Genomic DNA, 23,322 nt, shown 5'->3' with positions numbered 1-23,322 from the left:
ACCAATGCAGAAAGCCAAAATCCTGATTATAAACCCTCAGACCTCATTCAGCACTGAGCACTGTGTCTGAATAAAATCACTTTAGCTACAAGCAATGGATTTCAGGTCTTCATGGGAGGTGCCCAACCCAAGCTTGTCTCTGTCAGGTGATTCAGCTGCAGCACAGGGACAAAGACATTAAAACTTCTTCTGCTTTAGTATTTACACAGTACTTTTCATTAATAATTTACAGGGACTGGAAGCCCTGGCTCTATCTTGTCTCTGATTCCTAATTCTCTAGAATAAAAATGATATTTTTTTTTCCACAAATAATTAGGATGAATATAAACTGGACTATTTTAGATCTTCCGTTTACCTACATAAACTAAGCAACCTAAGAGCCTCTTGTAGTGATATACATATATGTTTATATACACACACACACTGGCAAACACAATGACAAAATAAATTGCTGTATCTCAGATAAACTCTCAATTTTAGACAGCAGCATCGGGGCAGGAGAGTCATTAAAATTTGGCTCACAGCAACCCAAAATGTACTTTGCAGCTTTCAAGAGCAGTTACTGAACATTCCACAATTAAGCATAATTCCCACAGACTCTCATATCAATTATAGATGACCTGCTCTTTTCAAAATCTAAGCCAAATTTGGTATGAAAAAATCTTCTGTGTAGAAAATAGTGATTCAGCCAGATTGTTATCCAAACTAAATCAAACACCAAACACCTCTAGGATGCCTTTTGGATGTTTATGTAAATGCTAAGGTTGTACACTTCCAATAGAAGCTAGGAAAATTATATTTTAAATATGATTTATGTGATGTTATTTACAACAGGTTTGGTAAAAAAGCAAATACATACTTGATTGTAACATTCTACAGGAATAGAAGATTTAAAAGCTGCTCAAGGGAAGGAAGAAGTGTCTGCAAGTCACTCCATCAATATCCCATGGAGCCCTGACAGCCATTGGATAGTCTGGTGTGTGGCACCACAGGGTAGTGTAGTTACAACTCAAAAACCACACCAATTAACTACAACTAATCAATTCTTTCTCATAACAATTGGAAGCATAATTCTTCTCCCATCTATTGTTCTTGTTAATTCTCCTTCCAGGAACTGTCACAGACAAAATAGGTAAGGTGTAGTAAAGTGGGGAAAAAAAAAAAAAATGCTATTTGAAAGCAGCACAAACATCAAACTCATGAGTTATCTTGATTAATTTTCTTCATCATATCTAATTCATGGCTGTGAGACATCACATTATTTTCAAATATATAAATAAACCCAAACCTAACTTTAGCCTTATCTAGATTATGGCACACTGGGGAGAAAACAGAGGAGGTCATGAAATCTGAGACTGCTGTTTCTTCTCATAATGTAATTACACTTTTGGCTAATGAAATTACTGCAGTCTCAGGGTAAGGGCTTGCAAGTCAGAGCTCTCACACGCCTGTGAGAGAGGGGGTAAAGGAGCATTGTTTACCATTTATATCTGAGGGATGCACACAAATCCCCAAGATCCAAGCACAACTTTTTTTCTGAACTCTGAGCAAGACTAAATTTGTGATCAAAGCCCTTTTCTAATTACTACAATAAAAGGAAAATTAGCTTAAGGGGGAGGGAAGTCTGGAAGAGAGAGAAAGAGCATCTCATTCTGCACTGCTGGTACCCTCCAAAGAGCTGCAAGTGAACAGAGCTCAGCTCAGTGCAGAGCAGCAGTAACAGAATAAAGCAGTCCAAGAGCCTGGCTGGGCACTGGAGGCTCTGTCTGCACACCCAGGGTTTTCACAGCCCTGCTCCAATCCCTGCTCTCACTCTCATCCAGGCACAGATCCCCAGGCTGTGAGGGACACACAGCTCAGGGAATCAGTGGGGAAAAAAATGAATGAGTCATTATATTCTGGTTAGAATTACAAACTCCTGTTCTTGAGATTGTGCTGACACCCCCACCCAGCAGTGGGTAATGCTTTCCACCATGCCAAGAGTGCCAGAGAATTGGGTTTTCCTTTCAGACAAATCAAGAGTGGCAAAGTGAAGACTCTGACCTACAACTGCTGGGCACTCAGGTGCACCTGTATAATACAAAGTGTGATTTACCCAGGGGAAATGAATGGAAAACCAGGATTTCTCACTTGGATAACCCTGTCAGCCTCTCGTTTTCTATTAACTATTAGAGGAAGGGAAAATATATTATCCACTTGCTGTTAGTGGCCACTGGAATAACAGCTCCTAGCCCTTGGTAGCCCACAGCACACAGCTGGCCAATCAAATAAATAATTAAATAATCTGCTGAGTGCACCTCAAGTGGGCAGTAGCGATGGATATGGCATAAATTAATTATTTCCATCTTTGGCTACATATTGGGGGGGGGGGGAATTACATATATATTCAACTGTAATTTTTTAAAAATTTAAATTAAGGACAATAAAGAGAGCAACTTGACTTAATAAAGTCAATAAAATACTTTGCTGGTATCCCCATTCCCTCTCCAAATCTGCCTTCAGGAGAGAGGCTGAAGCACACCTGACACTTGAGTCACATGGTGATTAACACAACATTACTCTGTGTGCATAAAACACCCCACCAGAACACATGGAAGAAAATGAAAAACCCTTTCCTCTTTCTGCCCAGGTTCTCCAAAGCTTTCAGTGAGTGCTAAATCAAATGAGTTTACAGAAATGAGACCAGCTTACACTCAAGGAGGCCATTATCACCCATCACATTAAACAAACCCATTTCATTTTCAAATCTAGTAGCAAAATTAGTTCTTGCCTATTAAACAATTCTGAAGAAATTAATGGCAGAAGGTTTTGCTTTGACTGTCATAAAGATCACCAAAAACACTCGTGTTTAAAATGCTAATTACAGGGGCTCAATGCCAAAAAAATAATTCTGGTAAATTAAATCCCATGATTAATTCATAACGTCCATTTTAGCATTAATCCTAGCATTAAGATACAGAGTAGTCCCCATACACACACACACATCTCTCTCACTTTGGAGAATAAAGTAATAGTAATTCCTAGGTTTTTTTAATAACTCTTCATACTTTATGTACATTATTTAATTATTATAACAAGATAGTTAATCCATTACTTCATATTTCTTGTTTGCAATCTCAGTGAAGGGCTGAAGATTTTAAAGACTCAAAACAAGTAATTTCTCATGCATGGTTGAGGCAGAAGTGATTCCTGAAACCACAAGGACTAATGGATTTACTACTGAATATCATACTCCTCTACTGTTTTGAGGATTACACAAATTGTCACCAGTTTATAAATTAACCTTGAAAAGTAATACCTGATTATAAACATCTAAAGGACTGCACAATATTATACAAAGACAGGAGCATCACATACCTGGAAATTTCCTACAGAGTTTCAAAAGAAAATAATTACTGGATCAGAAATCATAAATCAGCACAGCATCGTCATGACTGCACTGCAAGCTTTTGCTACAACATCCTTTCCAATAAGAGCATAAAATATTCCTGTTAGGAGAAGAAACAGTGACTCTCAGATGCCTGAGACATCTTTTTCTTGTGTCTTCACTTATATTGGTATAAAATGATTCATCCCAGGTGTTTCTTTGTAAGTATATCAATCAATAGAATTTCTGTGAGCCAATAATGCAACAGGGCTTTCTAAACTTAGCTTTTCCATTCATGAAAAATTGACCCAGGAAACCAGGAAAACACAGTAAAATGAAATGAAATAAGACATGAAATGAAGACTTTTCCATCAGAGCAAAAGAGACAGGTGTGCCAAGAGATCTGTCAGGTGTGTTGTGCACTGAAAAGACAACTGCTCACACACACAACCCTGGAGTAGTTAACAAGCATTTAAACATGCCAGCCCTAAATATCTGTTGATAGTGCATGGCCCAGTGTTTCCCACCAGCAGCTGAAAAAGTCTCTGAACAACTTCTCCGTTTAACAACTATCAGTTCCCACTGTCTATTGCATGTGGTTTGCATTGACTCTCTTTAAAATTTATCCAAAGCCAATGGATCAATCAACTCTGTGAAAATATACTCTGAACACCAATTTGAATAACAGACCCTTTTACCATGTTCCTGACAACCTTTTGCTAACAATGACATTGTAACTATTCATTTTCTGCTGATATTTTTATCGACTCTTCACTGCAGACAGCACCTTCTGGGTTTTTCTTTTTTTTCCATTTAGTATCTTATGTCATATCTAAAGCTGTTCTTTTACAGCCTCTACACACAGCTTTTTCAAAGTAGCAGGGACATCTCATCTGCTCAATTACTTATTAGTGTTGCTAAAGAATACCATTTCCTCTCGTGGCTGATAAAATATTAATCAAAAACAGGAACAGAGTGATTTCCCAGTGTGGATGTCTTCTAATGGTAATACATGGAGTCTAAGAGAGATCTGGAGGTCATGTAATAGCTCTTGAAGGCAGGGAGGGGCTCAAAGATAGTAATGACTTTGTATACTGAATAATGAGATTGTATTCAAAGTGCAGCTTAATTATTGCTGTTCTGTAGGAAAATATCACAAGTGTGATTAGATGGATGAATGTGAAGATTTATTGGGGATAACAGCACATGTCTGAAAAAGAAATCTTTTGTAAGCATTTTTGATCCTTGCTATTGCTCAGTATCCAACATAGAGCCATAGAGAGGAGGACTTTCCAAAATTATTGCTGTGTTTGATGTGTCAGTCAATCACAGCAATACAACAGTAAATAGTTTTCTGTTCATTTTGTCAGTTATTAAACATCCATCTCACCCGGATGGTGACCCTACCTGTCTTTAGGTATTTTTGTTCTTTTTTTTCACATTGGATTTGCAAGAGGAGGGAGGGACTAGAATGAAGAACTGAGGTAATTGAACAATACATGGAAAAGATGTAACAGCCTGAAAAATAACCTAAGTATCCTCAGATATAATGGTAAATCACCATATTTCCTTCTAAAGTTTTGATGCAAATACTCTTGACTGACATGGAGAAAAAAATACTGTCCTAAATAACTTCTAAACAAATGCTGCAAAATCACAATCTTGGGTGGTATTGGAAGTGTTCCAACCTGGATCAACCAGTAAATTAATTATAACTATAACATAACTATAAACTTTATACAACTATAAAGTCACCAATAATAGGAGCCAGCTTCCAGAAACTGGGCTATCAACCAAATACTGTTCAATGGTGTGTGATGGCAGGAAAAGTTACTCAGCCCTCAAAATGCCCATTTCCATCCCTCTATGGGCACTAATCCAGTCCCGTGACAAGCAGATGTTCCAGCCCACTTTCCACATCAGTTTTGATGAAGAAATAGGAGAATGACATAAAAAAATAAGGCTATTTTACCTCTAATAAATAACCATCATTTTAATATCATCCTTATTTCTCACAATACAGTGAATTCTCAAAGTGCTGTAACACTGGGCAAGATGAAACATGGCTTGAATCCAAGCTCACGGATTCATGAGTCATCTCTTGGCACTCGTGTTTTGTAATTCTTTGAATGCAAGAAAGCAAGAGCAGTCCTGTCAGCTGTCTAGAAAAACACCCAAAACAACTGTTTTTCATCACAGTGTATAGACTGGTTCACCTGACAAAACTTTGCGCCCTGGAAAGAAAATTACTAACACTCTCTAAATGATTAACCCAGAGGACAAACATCTAGAACAAACAGGTAGGAAAGGTGGCCAAAAAAGATAATCTGTTAAAACTTCATATTTAATAGCAAAATTAAGCACACAAGAGTTTTCAGCTATGAATGTAAAACAGATTGTAAAATATAAAAGTTGCCTTTCCAGTCACAGTTAGCTAAAAATGAGAGGCTAAAGTCACTCAAAGACATCAGGAGCAGAACAAAGGTCACCTCATATAACTCACATTTACATTTCTTGTATTTTGCACAGCACAAGACAATTCACAACTGAGGGAAAAGGCTAAAAACACACATGCAGGGAAACTACAGTGGCAGAAGTAACAGCAAAGTTAATTCAAAATATACAAAAGTCTCCTTTCACTTACATTTATGCTGTTATATGTGGGACACTATTTTTGAGTGGGAACTGTTTACCGTTCATTTAAATTAATTTTCCTCCAAGTGAATTAAGGAATAATTTTCCTCATTAAAAATGCAGTGTTGCCTCTGTGTGATTTGTGCACTGATAAAAAATTGGGACCCGGATCAGTTCCAGACATGACATTTCTGCCAAGGCTCCTGAGAAACAGCACTTCCATCAGCCAGGCTGGATCCTGCTCATCCTCCCGGAGAAATAGTCCTTAATGAGGAGGGGAGTGTGGGTGGTGAGCTGGTTTTGATAAGTAGTAATAGGATGAGCAAAAAGTAATATACCAACAGTTGATATATTACTTGACATGTCAATTGTTGGAGAGTTGCTGTATTGAATTTGTACCTACAGCAAACACAATACACAAGATTCTAATATACTGCAGTGTTTGCTACATATTTTCCAAGTGATTGTATTGACTTTGTAAACAAAGATTATATGAAAAAATAAAGACTCCTGTACCATATAATATTTACCAAGTGAACAAATCTATCATAGCTGGAAATAAACACAATTTCACCTGTGTCAGGAAAGGAGGAAATAAATTGACCATTTGAAATGAGATCAGATACTTCAGTTTGGATCTCGGGCACCTAAAAGAGTCCCCTTCCACTGCAGAAGGTGAGAATTATTTTAAAGATTGCAGGGAGGAGAAGGGTAAGATGAATAGAGTATCAAATGGTCAGAGTGAACAGTTCAGGTATTCCAAAAATCAAAATGAAACAAAACAACAAATTTACACTCTCCAGGCCTAATTTTTTATCAAAATGGCAGAAGTTTATTTCCAAAGGGAGCAGAACCAAAAGACCTCCAGCTAAGCCCAAAACCACTTTTTTTTTTTTTAATTTTGCAAAAGGTGACATCATTTAGACAGAGAAATATTAAGGTGCTACCAAGGTTTAAGTTATATTAAATAACATTTTATACCACTTCAGTTTTTGTGGTGCACAACTGGCACAATACTGAGCTGAAAATTCCAGTGGAGACAAACCTGCACTAAATCCTTGCACAGGGGGCCGATCCACAGCCCCCAGCAGCCACTCTCACTCTGACATCTCTTCCTTTCTTCTTTCATAGAATGACAGAATGGCTTGGTTGGAAAGGACCTTAAAGATCATAAAATTCCAGTTCCCCTGCTGTGGGCAGGGATGCCACCCATTGGATCACCTTCCATCCAATTTGCCCTTTCCCGCCAGTTCTCCCCCTCTCATCTTCCTTTTCTTATCACTTCAGCCATTTAAGTGCTGTCGGGTCTATTTTTGATGAATAAAAACTAAGTTACTACTGGGGTTTAACAACATGCACAATTGCTTTGCCGAAAAAAAATATTTCTGGAATTATATTAACAAAAAGACATGCTCCTGAAAGACAGAACATATTTCAAATAAAAAATATTTTTCTTAATTTTCTGAACTCACAGCAATGTTCACATACTTTAAAATAATCACTTCTCCTCATGAGATTGTTTAAATACCGAATAAAGCCAAAAGTTACTGCTAAGAACAGATCTGTAAAAATAAAGGCCTACACTAGACTATAAGATCTTAACTTTATAGCAGAAAAGGTATTTTATATCCACGTACTTTATTTATAAATGAAACTATTTAAAGAAAATAAAGAGGTTTTTTTTTAAATAAGGACTTATTTACTTTACATGGGATTTCTCTCCTCCAACACCATCACTGACACAAATTTTGACTATTACCTTATCAGACTTCTTTTTCTTTGTGCAGCTCAGCTCACTCTTAGGAATATCTGCAGAATTCAGAAGTTTGGAGGCTATATATTTAGGTTTGAAGCTAATAGTGTAAGTCAGCTCTTTAGTGTGCCAAAATATATGTAAGCAATGTATTTTCCTAAGTACAATAGAGTGCTGCCACCCTAAACATTCCCCACTCAGTAAAATGTGTATAAAAAGGAACATGTTAGCAGTAAGCAAACTGTCATAAGCAGAGCACTGTATTTAATATTCAGATCAAGGCATCTCTGTCTCATCCCAGCAAACCCTTTTGACAAAAGCCATCCAATGTCTGCCAGCAGTATTGAGTCCAGCTGAGGACAAATTTCAAGATGAACCTGAAATCAATTTGCCATCAAATTTTCATGCTTCTCCCAGACTATCTGTGGCATTTTAATTACAAGCACCCTAGGCGGGGGGTACTACAGATATTGACACTTAGCTCCTACAATAAACTTTATTGGCAACCTCTGTCTGAATGTAGTACTCAACTAGAATAACAAGAAATATATGAGGATATCTAAGCAATAAGGTGGCATAATCACTTTGGAGTAGTTTTGTTCCCAACAGTGGACATCTCAATTAAAGAAACTTTTCTGGATTAAAATAAACATCTATTTGGTGGAAAATTCACTTTTGTGGTACAAAAGTGAATTTTGTACAAAATCCCAAGGCCTTCAAGAAAATAAGCAATATCAAATTCCTTCCTTTTCCCATTTAATTCGGCGTTCTTATCCAACCTTTATACATTCCTGAAGCCATCCTCACTTGAAATTGGGTTCCAATTAGATCAGTGACAAGCTACAGAATCAGGGAATGTCTTTACATCTATTTCCATTCCCAGCCCTCAAGATTCCACTGCACAATTTACAGAGGGTAAATATCTTGGCAATTCGGGCTCTAAACTGGGGATGAGCCAGTGAATTTCAAGTTCTGCAATGTCCAATTTGGAGCTTTTCAGCACAGTATTCAGAAGCAGTACACAGCCATGCAGTGCCTTATTGAGCACCATGAGGACAAGCCTGCTTGCAAGACAATTTCCCTCACTATGAAGTGCTTAAGAGAATGAAAGATTTATAAAAGAGACATTTAGAGATGTTGCCACGCCAGGACAAGGGAGGTTTGCTATGCATGGGTAGGGGAGAAGAAGACAACAAGGTCACTCCAAACTGAATATAAACCTGAAACTCAGAAAAGCAGCCTATAAGTCGCAGCAAGAGCCTAAACAGAACAAACACACAAAAGAAAGAAAAGAAAACATTTTAAATGTTACCTCTCCACCACATGGCAGGAGGGTTGGAACTGGATGATTTTTAAGGCCCTTACCAACCCAGGCATGATTCTGTTACACCCTAATACAAGAAGAGAGGAAGTGTGTGGTGAATGTAAAAGACACTGACAGCTGTAAAAGATTCAGTAATTAAGAACTGCAGGGTGCTTTGTTCAGGTGTGGTTTGATATTTCCTAAGCTGACAGGTAGAGGATGTCAGGAGCAAACACCCTGATTTATAGGGGATGTGAAGGGGTCTGGGCTGTTGGTTATGCTGGAGCCCCAACACAAAGAGCAAAAAACTGGAAAAGGAAGGGCTATAATCTAGGAAATTTGTAAAATTAACCAATTGGACTAGACAACCATCAGTTTCCCAGACCCCATGAATTCAATGGAAATAGTATTGCCTATTTGTGTCCATTGTTCATGTATGAAATCCAGGGTCTAACTGAAACCAATCCACTTGAAACACTGAGTGACAGCATCGCTGCATAAAACACTGGTGATGTTCCACCAGACAATAAAAAACAGTAATTTTAAACATTGCAAATGTTTCTTGTAGCATTAAAACCCAGTTATTTGCTGCTGACTTTAAAACACTTATTTTTTAAATTATTATTATCAATTAAAATATTTACTACAAATTGTAGTGAAAAAGCCTCTCACAATTTTAGCCATTTTTCAGAGTACTCAAATGGTTTTAAAATATTCTGCCTAACAACACACATCCTTCTTATAAGGCTTAGTAGGGACCCCTTTTTTAATTCCAGCCCAAATTCCAACATGAGAATGGGCAAAGTTTGCAATAAGAGGGGTAAAGGCAGCTCTCAGAAATCAGGGTACATCCCACACAGAGCAGAGAAATAAATCCCTGCCACTGTACACTGGCACTGCCCTGGGACAATGGGACATTTGTCAGCCTGAGTAGAGATCTTACAGAATCTCATTTTAAGATGCCACATGAAAAACCTTTTTTAGCCTCTAAACCTAAATTTTTTTGAGGCTTTTTACTGTAAAAGATCTCCAGTCTGTTACATTCCTGCATGTACTGAAGTCAACACAAGGAAGGAAATTGCCTCAAATCTTGAAGTATTTTTAACAAAATATTACCTACCATCTCATGGTAAGCCCCTCATATTATCCATTTACCACATTCCTTAAACAAAATATTTAAGTTCAGGAAAAAAAAAATCTGCTTACCCCTTTCAGCTACAGCTACAAAGCAGGGCAGGGTGGTTGGTTACCCATAAAATCTATGCTCACACACAATTTTTTGGGGGGGAACTACCACCTTCTCTATGTATCCTCACCAAAACAATTTAGCTTTTAATAGTGAGCATATGCAAGCATGTCTTGTGGAGGTAATTTTTTTAATTGCTGGAGGATACAGAGACTGAAATATTTACTTCATTCATATGACCTGATAATAAACACACAAACAAAAGTCCAAATTGGCTGCCAGCTCCCTACAGTGGACTTACAACAGAAAAATAATCAACAAGTCAATTATTTTATTTAAAAATGTGGTTCCTGGCCTGAATTTTTAAGCTGAATTCTGTAAATCATATATGTGAAAGAAAAGCTGTAGGAAGGTAACTTTTATTAAGTATTTTTTGCAAATAAAATATTGGCATAAGCTGATCTAATGGCTTAAAAATCAGATTGTGAGTCTGACTGTCCATTGGATATTTGCTGTGGGTATCCTACAGTTTCTTAAATAAAGCATTAGCTTGAGCCACAAAGAATAAACAAAGATTCTTAGGATGATTTTAAATAGTCTCAGGATATACACCCCTCCACAACTGAAATAACACACTTCAAATGTGAACATGGTTTGGGCAACATATTCTTTCAATTAGTTTTATTTTAGTATAAATATGCCAGGAATATGGAATCTAATGTCATATGGGGAATTTCCTGAAATGGGGCACTACTGCTATTAAAGTGATCTGATTCAAGCTCTCAGAGTTGCACACACAGGGCCATGGATTCCAATTTGGAACAACTGCAGTTATCAGTAGCCAAGAACAATAATGTTGTTTAAGCCACTCCCTGAGGCATAAGAAGCTCAAACACCTTTTAAAATTGGTGTGTGATAGATAATTCACCTATACATCATTTTACACACCCATATATATTACACAGCAAAACCAAGCTAATATTTCTGCTCTGCCTTGATGTTGCAAATGCTTTTATTGCTAATAAACTCTATTTCTTACAGATCAGCACTGAAACTTTAATGAACTTCTGGATGTTGAAATACATGTTACAAATCACTTAGTGATTCTCGTTTTACCTTCAGACTCCTCTACAGGAGGAAAGGAGGATTGAAGTTTATGCTGATTTTAGGGTGCCATGTTTTAAAAAGATCTGTTATTTGTGACAGTTTATTTCAGGTAATTCTGGCAGGCATTGAGCTGACAGATAATGGGAATAATGGGAATATATGCACAGGAATTGCACTGAACACAGAGAATTGCCAATACAGGAAGGGGGGGACTCAAGGAAAGCCTTTTGTTACCTGGGGTGGCTTCCCCTGCTGAGTAACCCTGTAGAAACTTCAGCATTTTATGCCCAAAATAAACCAAATACAACAGACCTGGAATAAATGGCTCCTCAGGATAAAAAAGGGAAATGGCAGAAGCACTACAAATTATATGAAATATTATAAGGAAAAAATGCCCAGTTTATATCTCTGAAAAGAACTGGGGAACACCAAGACACAGACTGCATTTCTGCTCTAACTTTCCTCAGTTTAATAAGCTGCTCTGTCACAAAGCACATCAACTATATAATTTGATAGAGTTAATAATGGAACAGCTTCAAATATTTTGTTCCCTCAAGTTTTTGGGAGTTTCACTCAGCCAATCTCTTGTACAGTGTACCCACACGCGTTCTGTACATTTAGCAAAGACAAAAATGAATTTTGCATGCAAGGCTAGCATTTTCATTGTCATCAAGAAAAGTTAATTACTGAATAAATTGCGAGTTCAGAAATATAATGCATTAGGACAGAACCTATCCTTTTTGCCTGAAGAACCTATTAAACTTCATCTCGTTAGCAGAGTGAGAAATCTTAATTAGCATTTTGTTTTGGACAAATCCTTGCCAAGTCTGAACTGTCTGTTGCAAATATAAAAGAAGAGAGACTCAGCAGATGAGGGTTTACACAGCATCATTTTTGAGTATTTCATAAAATCTGACAATATAATCTCTGATTTAAGAGACCAGAAACTAAGTTTTTCTGCTTTTCTGTATTCCACTCAGCTTTGAATTCCTTTTCATTTATCAGCCAATGAGCTGTTAAAAAATTACATATAGTTAAAACCTTATAACTGTGTGGTTAAGTGTGCAATATGGGTTTTCAAAAAAAAAAAAAAAAGGCATTTTTGGTTCTTGCACAAATTCCATCTCATAGATTTCCCAGAACAGCTGTCACAAAATATACAGAATAAAAACTGGAAACAGCCCACCAACCAATAAGGTTTCAACATGTAACTTGATGCATTTTAAATGTGTTTATCTTTTAGCTTTTGGGTTGTTTGGTTTTTTTCTTCAGTGAAAGAAGCAAACACAACATTAGAGAAGATTTACATTCAATATTTCATTTAGCATTTCCAAAGAACTGTTACTGTTTAGATTTTGGAAGTCAGTTTTTCCAAATTATTATAACAACATAAGAGGAGCTGTGCATCCACAATCCCACTAAGATTTAGGCCTGTTAAAACCAGTGAGATCACACTCTTTTGACACTAAATTGTGACCAAGAAGCAGAAATTAATTTGGTGTGGGAAAAGGCAAGGAAGCATGAGACCTATTTTTTTTTTTTAATTCAAGGAAGGATTTGAAAAAATTCCAGGTTAAAAAAAGTTACATTCAAACCATTTTCCCCTTCTTGACAAAAATGAGTAAAATATCATTCAGTCCCAGGTTTTGGATCTTTTTGCATCAGGTCCTCCAATGAAAGAGCATTCTTCTTCTTTGCTTGTCTATTTTATGTTTTTGAATGTGTTTTGAGGTAGAACTAATACAAAACACTGTGGGAGGGCAGCTGCTGTGTTCTCACTCCACAGATCAACATAATTTTTTTAACCCTACATCATTTTGGAAGCTAAGAGAAGTTTATAAAGGGACAGCAGCATGAAACAGGCCACACAAACCATGGCAAAAGCCATGCCAGGGGTCTACAGCAGACCCACAAAAAGGCCAGGGAATAAACACAGTCACACCAAGTGACTGCAGATATTGTTAACAACATGTGAGGGTGTAAAAGGGGGGAAGCCAAATTCAGCAGAGGTGACAATGCCAGCGGCTAAAGATGTCTAAAGAAGTTGCTGATCTCTGATATGGCATGAAACAAGTTTGGTAAACTCACCCATTTTTTAAATGGGGGTGTTCAGCAGCACAGTTAGGACTTATAATCACCAGGAAGGTTGGGGGGCAGTGGATTTTAATGTATTCTTGTCCCCAGGGCCCCTCTGTAGGGGCAAATGAAAGCTGTAATGACCCACTGCATAAATTAAATCCCTCAAAGACGTAATACAATACAAGATTGATGTGTAAAGACTGGGCATAAATAGCAGGAGAGCTGCAAGGCCATAACCACATCTCGAGATGAGATTACAGACTGGGGGAGCTCAACATCTTGTTTTGAAGCCATTGCTCAAGGAAAGACTTTTAAACCTGTATATTAAAACTAATGAGCTAAATAGGCCATGCATTAAAAAACTGAAATCTGGTGTCATTCTTGGAAGAGTGAAGACAAGTATGATCATTTTTTGCTCCCCTGAATGTTGAATTACAGTGATTAGATTCTTCTACAAGCTGCATTAATTTGTTATTTGCATGGAAACAGTGTAATAGGAAAACATTTTCCACATTAGTGCAACAGACAGCTTTTATGCCTGAGCTCTATAAAGAATAAATTTGCAATTTTCCAGGAAGAAGTAAGGTAATGAATAACAGGAATTCCAGTGTGGGAATACTACTTCTCTGTATAGTAGCCATTTTAATTAAATATACAAGATTTGAGACTACACCATTTTCATTGCTGTCTCCTCAGAGGCAATAGTTTCCTTCAGCCATGTGGTCAGGTATTTTCAAATAATGTAAGAAAAAGTTAAATTTTAATAATCAATAAAGACAGTGAGGTCCCAAAAGGAGACTTAGTAAAAACAGGCTGACACACAGAACTACGTTAAAATAGGCATAAATGACTCATGATTCCCATTCCATATTCTTAAATACATTCAGACACAAAGTGTGGATATATTTTCCTGTTTTAGCCCAGCAGTAAGTGCCATTTTTATTTAGCAGGAGCATTAACGAAGACTTTTTTTTCCTGCTGCAAAAATCTCACTATATTTCATACAATTAAGGAAGGGATAGACATAGCTAAAAGCCAATATTAAGGATAATGGCTCAAAGCCTAATATACTATTTTATCAGCTGCAGCTTATAAAAGGGATTAATTTCACATGTCTTTTTCCCACTCTGTTAGCAAATAAACAGGCAAACTGCTGTTTCCTGTGACCAGGAAAGCTGCTGAAGTGTTCACACCAAGTTCTTTAGAGATACCTGCTGCTACAGCAGGTGATTCAGTCTAAAACTTATATTCATTTTTTCCATCAGATTTTCTGTGATGGCAGCCACCATGTGTTTATTCCAATTTGCTTTGTAGAAACTTCAGATCTTTTCAATTATTTTAATAACCATAATTAATTTATATCTATATATAAAAATTATTTTAATAACTGTAAATATTATTTTAATACCTGTAGCATACAACACTGCTTAAAAATGGCTCAATACTGAGATGCAAAGAGCTCTCCTCAAACACAGATGTCCCACATCTTTAACCTGCTCTCACTGAAGACAGCCATGCCACCCTGCTGCAGGACTTTCTCTCTTTTTCAATTAACATCAGTGGGCTACAGTTAGTATTTTTACTGGTTTAGTTCAGTTGTTATACTAAACGTAGAACTGCATATTAATTGCAAATGGCGATAAAAAAAGGAAGAAAAAAAAACCTTGAAAAGGTTACTGAACATCAAGATAAAGCACAAAAGAAATAGCTTCTAGAAAACTAATATTTGTATCCTTATAGTGTTAATTATGCCCTAGATTTTAAGGAGATTTTAAATTGCCTCTTTCAACAGATGTTCTCTTAAAAGAATGGCTTGTTTGGGAAATGACAGGTCTTTGTCAAAGCCTACCCGGTGGAATACAAAAATTAGCACCAACTAACTATAGCCCCAAGTGTTACAAACTCTTTATTCTCAACAACAATATGACACCCCCATCAGCAGCGAGCTTCCTAATTATATATATGTAAGGTAATTATATATATGTAAGGTAAGTGCAGCAGCCATAAAGCAACAGCCACTCCAGCCCCACTGGTGCAGCTGATGAGCTCCCCTCTTCAGAGGGGGCCCCAGTGAATTCAGTCATTTATACAAAAAGTGGCTTGATGAAAACCCAAAAAAAACCCCTCCAAAGCTTATTCCACCCCCAAGAGATACACAGAAATCTACCCCAATCTGCTCTTTCCTTCCTTCATCTTCCAAACAAAATTTAGAAAAAAGGGATCAAGTATCATATACTTCTGCTAACTATGGGTATTTATTTTACAAAAAAAAATCAGACTATTAAAAAACCACCAGCAAACAAACATAAGACTTTTTTTAATGTGATGCTATATTTCAGATGTTTGAAGTGATAATAAAAAAAGGACCATAAAGCAATTTCAAACAAGCAGATGTGAATACTCACACCAAAACCCTGATTGCTAGGCTCAGGAATGAGAAATTTTCTACTGTGGCATAAATCAAATTTAATCAAAACAATGAAAGTCACGGATATTAATTTTTACGATACATTTGTCACATTGTGGGTTAAACCCAAAATTATTCTACCAGGTAAATCTGAACACATTTTCCACACATTTCCAATATTTTCCTCATGAAGTAACTCATCTAGAATTAATCCAGATTGTAACTGCCATGGAATGCAACCCTTTGGGTATTTAGCTGGTCAACAGCTTCCGATTAAATCAGGAAAGGATGTACCAAGAAAATTCTATCATTTTTATTCTAACATCTAACATTTTTATGGAGAAAACATCCTCTCCAAAAACAGCCTAAGAATTCTCTGTGTCATAATCCAAAGTGTACCCAAATGGACCTTGTATTAAAATGCACACTTTTTGGCAAAATTATTTTGCTAATAAATGAGATCTTAATTGAACTCCAGTTTCAAAAACACAGATCTCTGGTATCCCTCCATATCCAAACTCCCTTGACCAAAAATGAGCAAGGACTTCAGCCCACATTTACCCTGTCTTGCTCCTGGGTTATTCTGCTGAGCTATATCCATGGGATTTAGTCACCAGACATTTTCTACCTATTTGGCACTCATCTTTAGAATATATTAGGTTTGGTACTGCCTTTTTCATTTTCGAATTCATGGTTGCTTGGTGGTCTTAATTTTCTCAGAGTATTCAAAGATGACAGATTAATAGGTGGTTCTTTGCAAGTGTGTGGGCAGATCTTTAATGGAGCTCATTAGTTTATATTAGTGAGCAGCATGCAGAGATGTGGAAGCTGTTCCTGGAGGACAACACTTCTACTGCTAAATTTTTTAAAAATAAAATAAAAAAATTTAAATCCTCAATTCAATAATTAAATAAATACCAACTAGGTCAATGTATGTGAAGAAGCAACAAAGTAAATTAATTAAGTATAAACATTAAAGAAAAATCAAAAATGTATTGTGGGGTTTTTTCCCCCACAAAATTCATCTGTCCTTAATACCAGAAAAAGGGAATCTTTTGAGATTTCCCAAGCATACCTTGTACATCTGTTTATCATCTAGGACACCCAGTAGTACAACAGACTGCTGCTCAACCCAGCAGAGAATTCTGTGGTCTTTCCTATCATAATAAGCCTTGAGCTAGGACTGGATTACGAAAAAAATAATAATCACAAGATTAAATGCAAGTCAACCTTGGCACTCAACCAAAAAACCTGGGACATTTATATGAACATGGCACACACAAAAGGATTTAATTTTACACAAAACATTTTTCATTTAACTTTATTGGACTTTCTTCCAGCACCTGCTTAGGTTTCCAGGTAACCATGAAGTTTAATAAACCTGTACAATGATAATTAAACACTGTAAATAATTTATCTGCTTAATCTTCCTAACTGGCCTTTATTCCTTTGTAGAAAAGTGATCCTTGCTGGCATCCTGAATAAGGTTTGCAAAATAAGTGCAGCGAGGAGTGGTAGCGTAAAGTGGATTTGCTCTCAATAATGTATGAAGCCACATGCTGGGTAGAGGAATCCTCACAAAAGTGGTAGCACAGCAATCTGTTCCTTTCATCTGCAGCCAGCATTTAAAGTGAAGGTGCTGCTCCGAATCAAAAGCACAATCATTCATTTGTGAGCAGATGTCCTTCACACGGCAGGCAGCGCTTCCTCAAAACAGAGCTGAACAAATGCACTGCTGTGAGACAAGTTCCCCTGCCCATTAAAGGAGGAACACAGTATATATTAATTTAGCAGGTTGTTGAATGTTTTAAAGTAGAATTTATGAAGCGGAAAAAGCATGTGGTGAAACAAAATGGCTTTCAAACTAAAATATGAAAAACCTCCTCTAGTTGTTCGCTTGCAAAATGCAAGAGTCTGGGGCTCAAGACAATAGTTTATGCAGGAAATAAGCTGAAATGTGAGCTGGGTGATTTTCCACACTACACTCAGATTATTAACTAAAATATGCCATTAATTTGATAAGATGTGCATGATTGTAAGATTGCAAGTATATGTACTCTGTGTTCACATTTGTTGATAGAATTTAGGAGTAAATCAAAGTGAACATTGTTTAAAGCTGTTGGGACTCTGCACCACTCAGCAGAGTAAACCAGAGAGCTGCTCAGAAAGTGAGCTCTGACACTTTTGATTAAATAGATTTTCCCAGTTCTCCCTGCACATACAAGCTTTCTTTGGAGGGTATTTCTTTTTCTAATAAAACACAAAGCTCTGGATGTGGCCCATGCATGCAAAGGTTCACTCTAGCCCCTGCAAGAGGCTACAGCCTTAGCTATGAAAGTTACAGAAATTGAACTTTCCATTATTGGATCACATTCCTAATATATACATTAAAATATATACAATAAAATGACATGCAAACACTTTAATCCTTACTCATAATCGAAGCTCCAAATTTAACCACAACAACTCCCCCCTATTTGCAGCAATTGTGTGTGCTGGATGTATTCTGACACCAACACAGACCTTTCAAAAGCAAGGTGTTATCAAAGGAAGACACACACCTCAAACTCTTCTGCAATCACTAAAAGGCAGCTGCATACCTTTAAGTGCATTTTTAAATTAATATCTGTGGGCTAGATAGCTCCTCTATTTTTAGTCCTGTTGGAAAAGGGTGACAGCAAGGCACAAGATGCAGACCATGGTGTCAGACAGCTCTCAGCCTGTCCAGCCCCACCAGCCTGTGCAATGCCCTCCCACCCTTCACCCTAAAACCCTCCTGCACCCTAAATTCCCCTGCACCCTCATCTCAGCTCCCTCAGCACCTCATCACACCCAAACACACACCAAACCTTAGAACCACCAAAGCCACATCTTCTCTTCCTTCTTTCCTCTCATTTCCCACAACATAGCTTATAAACACATCAATAATTACAATTACTTTATCCACATTAAATAAACACACAGAGTTTTGCTGCCCACACAGCAAAAGGTTGATTCCTTCTTGCAGAAACATACTATTACTAGCAATATAATTATTATAAGGAGTACTGCAATTTAAACCTGAATCTCTGTTTATATATGCATGATTATTGTAGCAGGAGTCATTTGTGGAGAGCTCACATATAAAAATGCGGCTAATAACTCTTACTGTAATGATTAATCAATTTATGAATATATTATTTAAACTAATAGTTCAGGTAGGGTATCTTAAACAAGTTACAGAGTACATCGACCAATTCAAATACCAGCCACTAGATCAATAAGAAACTCTAAGTAACTCTAGGGAATAGGTACACTTGCATAAGAAACAGTGAATTTTTAAAATCCTACTATTGGGAGAACAATCTCATCAAAAATAATTGCTTTAGGCCATTATCTTTGGATTTTGGCAAACTGTATGGTAAAGTAGAAATTTGACACTGTATATCAAACTCTTTTTGTACCATTCCAAGATAAATTATTTTCTTTAAACTAGTCAAAGGAAAAACAATACCTGATACATTTGTTCAGCTTTACAACAAATTGGTATTTAAAATGCAACATGGTTTATGTACCCTATGAACACACTGGCAAGACCATGCCCTACATTCAATATCAATGAAATATATTTATTTATAAACATAAGATATTTTTCCCCTAAAATTTTCAAGACAAACAAAACAACACAAATGAACACCCCAAATTTTAAACCAAGTATTTTCAAGGCAAAACTAAAAAAAAAAAAAAAACCAGCAGGCAAAAAATTAAACAAACAGGTATCTAGTCAAACCTGACAATTTAGCTTGTTGGTAACCACCATGAAAAGGTTTCTGTGCTTGATTTAGTACTTTTTAAAATGTGAATATACAACTTTAATCTGTCAAAGCAGGGTTTTTAATTAAAGGTACCAAGTGCAAATTCACAAATCCGCTGCCCTGCTCTCCCTCGGATGCTAAAGGTGTGCTTTATCTCTGTGTTTCAAGTGATAGTGCATTTTAAAAATTAATTAGTAGCTTGCAAGAAGAGCCACACATTATTGAGTAAGTACCAGCATTTAAGTGAAACAGATGAAATATTGGTAAGCAATGCAGACCACAGTATAAGTATGTGAAGGGGGTCATAGGCTAATCCCTATTGATTTTCCAAGTACGCGTACAGCACCGCTGGGAAAGGCCAGTTCTGTTGGCAATCAGCTAGCACAAATACATTATAAATCTTACTGTCCACCTTCACTGATCACTGTCACTTACTTCCTCCACTAAAGACCACGAGGAAACTACAACAAATCCACTGACAAACAGCCAGGAATGAATTTTAAAACCATCCTCCTTAGGCGAAATTTCAGAACACTTGTGATGTACGTAACGTAAAGCAGAAACACGTTTCAAGGAGCAATGTGGGGCATGTAAAAGCTGGTCTGAGAAATAATCCACCAGAAAACTGCTGGGCCACTGAGAGGAGGAACACAAACAAAAATTAACAAGTCATTCACATTAATCTTACTAATGTGAAAATTTGGAGCAAACAGACAGAGGGAACTGGAGCATGTGAATTTCCCAAAGCTGGAGCTGATGCTGCCCTGGCAGTGAAGGAGCCAGCAGACTGCTGTCAGCAGCTATGCCCCATAACCACCCTTTAGTGCAAGAGTCACAACACTGCAGAGAAATAAACAGGGTCCAGACCAACCCCAGCTGCAGCAAACAGCTCCAGTGGCCACAAGATAATTTTGACATGGAGCACAATAAAAGTAAAGGCTCAACCAATAGACTTCTCAGGGGAAACATGGACAGTGTCTCAAAGGCACAAATGAGGTACTGAAAAGAGTAAAACATCAATTATTTCATGTCATTGTTACCATTTTTAGGAGTGATTTCCCCACTGAAAGGGTTGTTCAGCATTGTCCAGGGAGGTGGAGGAGTCCCCATCCCTGGAGGTGTCCAAGGAACAACTGGAAATCGGCACTCGGTACCATGAGGTGGTGTTTGGCCAAAGGTTGGATTGGATGTTCCTGGAGGTTTTCTCCAAGCTAAACAAATCTGTTGTTCTCTGATCCTAGCAGGTGTATGAAACGAGACTGAGTGGCTGATTTAGAAATAATTAGTGCTTATATAAAGCTTATCAGAGCTTTAAAGCAAATAGTTACCACATTCACAAAACTAATATAACTCAACACAATTGGGTTAGGTTCAGATCAGTGAGAACGTTGCACTTTGTATTAACTAGGCAAGGAGCAAAAATCAAGTTGCACTAATTCCTCTGTAGATGGGATAAATGCTCTCGTTGGGGAACAAGGTTGGGCTACAATTGGCAATTCCAAGGTGGCAATTCCCAGGTGGCTGCAGGTTGAATCACAGGGAACACAATGTGCAATCCACCACTGCCTTGGACACAAGATTTAGCAGTTCTCTTTGCTGAAAGTGGAAAAAACATCAACATCACCCTCCTCTCCAAATCCAGATCACTCCTGAATGAAACTTCTGTGGGGCCAGCTCCTGCTGGAATCCAGGCTGCACTCAGTGCTTCTGGTACAGCCTGTGTTTGTAGACAGCAGAATATGAAATGAGCTCCAAATTTCCATTTAAAATATCATTTAATGGAATTTTAAACTGTCTGAGAAGATGGATATGCTGTGTTTGTTTTCTACATTAATGATCTATAAAAGAATGGAATGGACAATAAATACAGTAGTTTTTAGCAACACCCTTTACTAAAAATGCTACTACTTGTGTTTATCATTTATATCCTCATACACAACCTCAAAATTGATTACACTTTAAACCATACATAACCTGCTGTATTTTTCATTTTGAGTCATATTGCAAACATTTTTATAACTGTTAATATATTCCATACCTTGTATTCTTATTGATTATGAATATTTCTTTTGCAGATTTTATTGCTTTTCATATAAAAAATGTTAGGTATTTTTAAAAAGGTGAAAATAGTATTACAACTCATATACTATTCTTCATCATGATAATTCTAATATAAAAAGTGTTAGGCTGAATATTTGCACACTGTCATTTTTCACATTTTAAGCTCAAGAAGAAAATAGAAACAGTAATGTAAGGTACTACATAGGTTTCTTTTTTTTTTCCTTTCCTCAAATCTCTGTTTAAGCTGTTGGGCTGAATCCATAATCATTTTGAATACTTAAAAAAATTAATATACCAAAGGAGTGTCCATATAGAACATCATGGGTTTATATCAGGTACACATTATCTTTCCTAATTACTACTGCAGTTTGCAGACTGAAATACAATTTATATTTAGGGTATGATTTTGCTATTAATTATCAAATTGAAAAAAAAAATAAAATCTTGCATTATAAATTCTCTCTTGGAAATTAATGTTATTCTTTTTTTTCCATAATCCTATCACACAAGCAATAAGTGCATTGCAGCATGAACACTTTAATTTTTCCAGTTAGTTTTGAGCAAGCCCAGAGGTGAGGTTTAATAAGGATCAATGGCACTTTATCTGGGACAGGGCCACTTCACAGCATGCAAATTACACAGTAACACTTAAAAAAAGAAATAGATTTAATTAAAAAAAAAAAAAGTAGAACCACAGGCTCTGGAAATTCAATTAAAGGATTTATGCAAAGGTTTGCTAGGTTTTTATATGCAGTTACTGCTTATATAATGAGCTTTTCATATTAAAAATCAATAGGTAATCTAGAGTAGAAGATCATCCCCTTAAATACATTTTTGAAATCAATTTGAAAAATAGTCCATCAACTGCTGTGACTACTCTTGCTGCTTCGATTAGACTAAGAGCAATATTTAGATTGTAAGACGTGCTATGGAATACCTGTGCTTGGATTTTGCTTTCGAGTGTTCTTATACTTTTAAGTGCCCAAGATAATCATACAGTAATTCAAGCCTGTGTACAATGGATAAATAATTAATTACTAGCATAATGGCATAAATGTCCTGAAATATGTGAAAAATCAGGCACCTTATAGCACAATCTGAGAGTATTTTCAATAGATGCAAAAATCTACATCTATGAATGTCTTTGCTCTCTCTCTTATCAACCTACTTGCCACTTAGCACACTGAAATAAATATTTCTGTTTATAACTTACTAAAGCTAAGGAAGCAATTAGCCTAACACTTGTCTGAAGCGCAACTTTCACACATCATGAATTTAAGGATGGATCAGGTCCTGTGTCCTTCAGGTTAAATCTAATTTGCCACAATGCTGTAGTGATATAAGATCATTATGCTTAAGTCCAAATATCCTGGTTAATATCCAGCACTTACCACAAATTCACATCTCATGCAAGCAAGTACCCCTCTGGAAAGAATGGAGATGGACCCATTGCATCAGGAGTGCATTTGCATCAGTCTCACAATTGCACACAGTTCACGAATGTTCTGAACATTGTAAAGGAGTCACTCTGTGTCCTTTTTGTCCAAACAAACAGAACCAAAGCAGGGAGAGTTCTCAAGCACAAAGAATCCCAGGGAATCCCTGGCAGCACAGGCTGCTGCTGCTATGAG

The 23,322-nt window shown here is 36.9% G+C and overlaps 1 protein-coding gene across 4 annotated transcripts in view; it reads right to left on the bottom strand.

Annotated features, from left to right (window-relative positions):
- Positions 1–23,322, bottom strand: part of WWOX (WW domain containing oxidoreductase) — a 473,442-nt gene that overhangs the window by 319,613 nt on the left and 130,507 nt on the right. The window contains exon 9 of one of the 4 annotated variants that reach the window (XM_059481158.1): positions 17,244–17,588. The exons of the other annotated variants lie outside the window; for them this stretch is intronic. Coding sequence (XP_059337141.1) covers positions 17,545–17,588 — 44 coding nt within the window. The 3' untranslated portion in view covers positions 17,244–17,544. Of the gene's footprint in view, positions 1–17,243; positions 17,589–23,322 lie in introns of those variants that run through there. 4 annotated transcript variants of the gene reach the window in all.

This window comes from Ammospiza nelsoni, chromosome 13, assembly GCF_027579445.1.
Source record: "Ammospiza nelsoni isolate bAmmNel1 chromosome 13, bAmmNel1.pri, whole genome shotgun sequence".
NCBI classification, from domain to species: Eukaryota; Metazoa; Chordata; class Aves; order Passeriformes; family Passerellidae; genus Ammospiza; species Ammospiza nelsoni.
Note: the sequence above shows the minus strand (reverse complement) of the source record. Positions and strands in the feature narration are given on the sequence as shown.